The sequence below is a fragment of the Cyphomyrmex costatus genome, unplaced genomic scaffold (assembly GCF_001594065.2).
Source record: "Cyphomyrmex costatus isolate MS0001 unplaced genomic scaffold, Ccosl1.0 scaffold516, whole genome shotgun sequence".
Classification (NCBI taxonomy): domain Eukaryota; kingdom Metazoa; phylum Arthropoda; class Insecta; order Hymenoptera; family Formicidae; genus Cyphomyrmex; species Cyphomyrmex costatus.
Window position 1 is genome coordinate 60,325 of NW_017279406.1, and position 5,502 is coordinate 65,826.

General features: G+C 38.5%; 1 protein-coding gene across 1 annotated transcript; it reads left to right on the forward strand.

Annotated features, from left to right (window-relative positions):
• Window positions 1-3,331: 3,331 nt before the first annotated feature.
• LOC108778821 (uncharacterized) lies at window positions 3,332-4,298 on the forward strand. Its single transcript, XM_018546114.1, has 3 exons — window positions 3,332-3,461; window positions 3,541-4,065; window positions 4,183-4,298. The coding sequence occupies exons 1-3, from the start codon at window positions 3,332-3,334 to the stop codon at window positions 4,296-4,298; spliced, it is 771 nt and encodes a 256-aa protein (XP_018401616.1).
• Window positions 4,299-5,502: the final 1,204 nt, after the last annotated feature.

The window sequence follows — 5,502 nt, forward strand, 5'->3', positions numbered from 1 at the left end:
TGATATTAAAGCATTTCAATTAGAGATGCGCACGAGACGAGACGAGACGAGATTTGGGCAATCTCGATCTCGATCTCGCAAATATCTCGGTATATGCATCTCGATCTCGAATTTTCGAGAATTTCAATATCTAATCTACATCTTGATTTCGAATCTCGTCGAGATCTCGTCGAGATTGGCGGAAAATAGTTTAAAAAGTACAGAATTCTTAAAAATTTAAAAAACTTTAAATTTTTAACAATTCTGTATTTTTTAAACTATTTTCTATTAATCTTGACGAGACCTCGACGAAATCTCGACGAGATTCGAAATCGAGATCGAGATTAGATATTGAGATTCTCGAAAATTCGAGATCGAGATGCATATACCGAGATATTTGCGAGATCGAGATCGAGATTGCCCAGATCTCGTCTCGTCTCGTCTCGTGCGCATCTCTAATTGAAATACTTTAATATCAGATCCACTATAGTGTTAGTCTCAAAATGCAATGCCCTTTCTATTACAGAGAAGTCACTTTTTTTTGCGAGAACAATTGCCATCTAGTGGTAAAAATTAAACACTAACACGGCACGTTAATTGTGCGATGTGATACGACGATGCGCGCGTCAGTTGTCTCGCTCGAAGTAGCGCAGCGATTCATTAATTTTACGATTACTTGGAAACAACAAAAAAAGCATCTTTGAAAGTTGGTAATCTTATAGAAAAAATCCTCAGCTTTCATTTAAAAATAATTTTGAAGCACGAAAATGGGTGGAACATAAAAAAAACGGCGAATTAATTATTTATTTCATTAAAAAAGGGTTAAATTTTTACTTTTAATACAATTGACCATAACCATCGGAAAGACCGTGAAATAATCTATAAAAAAGATTCTGGTCACTATTTTGATAAGAGCAGTAGAATGAAAGTTATGCGCGATTGAAGACATCCGCTCCCGTCAAAAGCACAAGAATTGCACCCCCTCTATCTCGGCCAATATTTGAGGAATCGAAAAAATTTTTGGTATGTGAACTACCATCATATAGGACTGCAACTTTACCAACTTTGACCCAAATCGGATAACTTTAATTTTTTGTCCTGGTACACTTGAGAAATTTTGCCCCATATATATAAAGAACGTAGAAAAAATGAATACAAAATTTGTCAATTTCGACAGAGTTAATGGTCGTTTGTAAACCGCTCGGCTAGTCTGTACAGTAACGACCCGCGTTAATTGATCGGCATCGGGATGACATTCTCAAATGCGCCCGAGTTTCCATTGACTTGGCGGAGCCAGCGGATTTTTTATAAGAACGATTTGGCCGACGCAGGCTAGACGCTGCGCGATACGCCACTTCGGGCGTTGCTGAAGGGTGTGCAAGTAATCAGCCAACACTTCCAAAAACCTTCGGTGATTCGCTGGGTTAATTGCCATCGTGACAATCGTTGCTCTTTGATTTCGAGCACGCTCGGTTCGGGTAATGCTATAAGGGGTGTCCCGATTAAAAAGTGGCCTGGTGTCAGAGCGGTATAATCGTCTAGATTTTCGGAGATAGCTGAGATCGGACGAGAATTTAGACAAGCTTCAATGCGGCACAACACCGTGGTCATTTCTTCATACGTGAGCGTATAAGTGCCGATGCAACGTTTTAAATGGTACTTGACGTTCTTGACTGCTGCTTCCCAGAGCCCGCCGAAGTGCGGGGCAGCGGGAAGTATGAAATGCCACGAGGTTTATTCGCTGCTTCTTTCGTTCAAAAAATTGGGATCGGTGATTGCTTTAGTATACGCTTCGGACATCTCGCGATCGGCACCGTGGAAGGTGGTTCCATTATCGGAGTAGATACATAGTTTTTGGTAAGCCGCGTCGCGAGATGAATCGATGATATGCTGCGCGAAAAGTGGCAGCCGAATAGTCACTAACTAATTCTAAATGGATAGCTTTGGTGGTAAGGCATATAAAGAGCGCAATATATACCTTGTGCGATTTATGTCCGCGACCAGGCGCACTTCGTAAGGCGATAGGATCTGCATAGTCGACGCCGTTATGAATAAATGCGCGACTGACGCGATTAACACGCGCTTCCGGTAGGTCTCCCATGAGTTCCTGTGGGATCTTGGCGGCTTCGCGTGCGCATCTGACGCATCGATAGAGTACTGCTGGATTCACACTGCATCCGATTTTCGTCGTACGATGACTTTGCAACCAATCAGAAAAATCGTATCATCGATACGAAGCAAAATTTTGTTTTCTGATTGGTTGCAGAGTCGTCGTACGACGAAAATCGGATGTAGTGTGAATCCAGCATACCGCGTGAACGGTTGCTCGTGCGCGAATAATCCAAAATTCCTCGCGCAGGGAGGTGATTGTGAGTTGAGAGCCCCCGTGCATTGTTCGCACATGATGATGTTGGATTATGAGTGACAAAATTGGATGGGAGCGGAGAATGATGGGATATTTTTTCACATCTGCAAACGAAGAATGACGAAGTCGACCGCCAGCGCGAATTACGCCGATGGGGTCAATATCCAGATTGAGGCTTGACAGCGAGCTTGTTTTTGATAATGGTCGCTGAGCAGTTAATCTTGCTATTTCGTCCGGGAATAATTCAGCTTGCAGTGTCTTTATCCAATAATGTTTCGCGGCTTGGATTTCTTCTGGACTGATGACAGAAGATCTTTGATCGTGCGGCTTGCTATCCGTCGACGACCGGTCAAGCTTTCGCACGGTTTGCACGAAACGGAGAATATACGCGGTAACACGGACGAGAGTATACCACGAGGAGAATCGAGTCGCGAGGTCCCACTTTTCGGAGATTACAGTGGTACATACTGATTTTTGTGGGCGCTCCTCGGGGACTGAATCTATTGGGATTAAAGATAACGGCGCGAGTGGCCAGCAACTCTCTGGTTGCGACAACCACGAGTCACACTACGAATTGTGGACGCGGATCGGATTCGGATTGCGCATCATTGTATCCGGATTTTCCGTTCACACTACGAATTGCTACGAATTCGGTCTTGAATGCATTCGCTATGGTGACTATGGCACAAAATTATAATTGTTATAATAAACAATATATTAAAAATAAATTATGTGCATGTTTATTGCTTCTAATAATGTGTCATTACAAATTAAGTAAACGTAAACGCAAAATATGGGTCCACAAATGGATATCAAGAAGAAAAGAAAAAGGGTTGCACCATAACCTTTTTTTAGAACTGTCTTTGGAAGATCCTAATCGATTTAGAAGGTTTGTTGTGATTTGTTGCAGTTTACAAAATATAATGTAAAATAAAATTAAGGAAATAATTTACTTGAAAATTGGTTACATGTTTTAGATGCCTCAGAATGGACGTAGATACTTTCGAACGTCTGTTGATTAAAGTCACTCCTATAATACAAAAACAAGATACTCATCTTCGAGAAAGTATTTCAGCTGGGGAGAGACTATCAGTTACTTTACGGCACTTAGCAACAGGTGAAAGACAAGAATTTCGATTTATTGTAGTTGTATGCTTTAATTTTATCATGTAATTAATTTTTTTTGTATTTTGAAGGTGAAACGCAAGAATCGTTATCTCTCTCATTCAGACTTGGTAGAAGTACCATATCAAAAATTATAAAAGAGGTAGCAACAGCAATATTTGAAGTTTTAAGAGATGAGTTTCTGCGTTGTCCTCATACTGAGAATGAATGGCGTGCAATTGCTAATCATTTCGGAGAGCGATGGAATTTCCATCACGTAATAGGTGCAATGGACGGCAAACACTGTGTTATTGATCCTCCACTAAAATCTGGATCCATGTATTATAATTATAAAGGAGATTACAGTGTTGTACTACTGGCTTTAGTAGATGCTGATTTACGTTTCATTTATGTTGATGTAGGAGCTAATGGCAGAGTTAGTGACTCTGGTGTTTGGAATAAATGTTCCTTAAAGAATCACCTAGATAGGAATACTTTGAATATTTCTCCGCCTGCTCCGCTGCCAGATACAGAAGATAATTTTCCTTTTATAATTATAGGAGATGAAGGTTTCCTGTTATCAGAGAAACTCCTAATCCCTTATCCAAAACCTCAATGTAGTGGAAAAAAAGATAAGAGCATATTTAATTACAGGTAAAATATTTATATATTTTTTAATTCTACGTAAAAAGTTAAAGTATCATAGAAGTGTTCGTTTATTCATATATCTATAGATTATCTAGAGCTCGTCGCACATCAGAAAATGCATTTGGTACAATGGCTGCCCGTTTCCAAATTTTTCGTTCTCCAATGCGATATGATCCTGACGATGCTTCCAAGATCATCTTAGCTATATGTTGTTTGCATAATATGCTGCAAAGTCAGTTTGTTGGGCGAGCTATGTATACACCATCATCATTTTTAAACGAAGAAGATGAAATATCAGGAGAAATTCGTCGTGGAGAATGGAGAGTTGAAAACGGAAGAGGTATGGTAAACTTTGCTCATCAAGATGACAACCGTCATGCAAATCAAGCAATCTTGCTCAGAGACAGGTGGTGTGATTATTTTAATACTATTGGCGCTGTTTTCTGGCAAGCACGAATGGTACTGTGAATTACATTATTTTTTAATATACCAAATATATAAATACTTTGATTAGTTAATTATCATATTATATAATTAGATAATTATCGTAAATCTTGTTATTCATAATTTAAGCATTAGTAGTTATTATGTTCATTTATTTACAGATTTACCAGCGATCTGTGAATTGTTGAAAAAGTGTTTAAATGTATATCTTAATTTAAATATATTCTGAGAGATTGTCATTTTCATTTCATGTGGATAAAAGTTTCAGTCAGAATAAGAATATTTTATTATACCATTTATTTTTTATATTGCAAAATGGCGTGGTACATACACATACAACATATATTATATAGAAATAACCGAATACATATTAGAGATGTTGTCGCATTTTAAAACTTTTTTGAGACGAACAAAAACGTTATATCATTTTTATTACAGTATAGTATAGTCTCAAATTTAATTAAACAGAATAGAAAATTTTAATTTTTAACAATAAACATAAATTTTTTTCTGTGATAATAATCAAATAACTCTAAATATATATATATATATATGTTGTGACGTGACATTTTGTCAGTCACCCAGAAAAACAGCATAACGCGAGATCCTGGGTCCTTCAGGGTCAACGGGCGAGCGCACAAGCGAATGTGCGACATTATTTATTATTTTTATTTCCTTTTTGCGATTATTGTATTACTTAATTCTATTCTTTTTCTTGCGATTATTGTATTTTTTTTCTTTTTTTTCTTCTTGTCGCTATTTAGTTAAGTTTTAGTTAATATTAAGACGATCCTGAGCTCGGATTTTGCCGATAATTCGCGACCAGGGCCGGTGGCTGCGCTGTATTCTTGTGTTCGGCCGCCTCACCTATCGCTAGAAGAGAGAAGACGTCGCCTCCCACGAGGAAAAGATTGCTGTATGAAGAATTTGGCTGAAGTCACGAGAAGCGCGGCACACGCAGG

Coding starts and splice junctions, on each gene's coding strand:
- LOC108778821 (XM_018546114.1), top strand. CDS start 3,332: ATGGACGTAGATACTTTCGAACGTCTGTTGATTAAAGTCACTCCTATA. Junction 3,462..3,540: donor TTTACGGCACTTAGCAACAG/GTGAAAGACAAG, acceptor TGTATTTTGAAG/GTGAAACGCAAGAATCGTTA. Junction 4,066..4,182: donor CCCTTATCCAAAACCTCAAT/GTAGTGGAAAAA, acceptor ATATATCTATAG/ATTATCTAGAGCTCGTCGCA.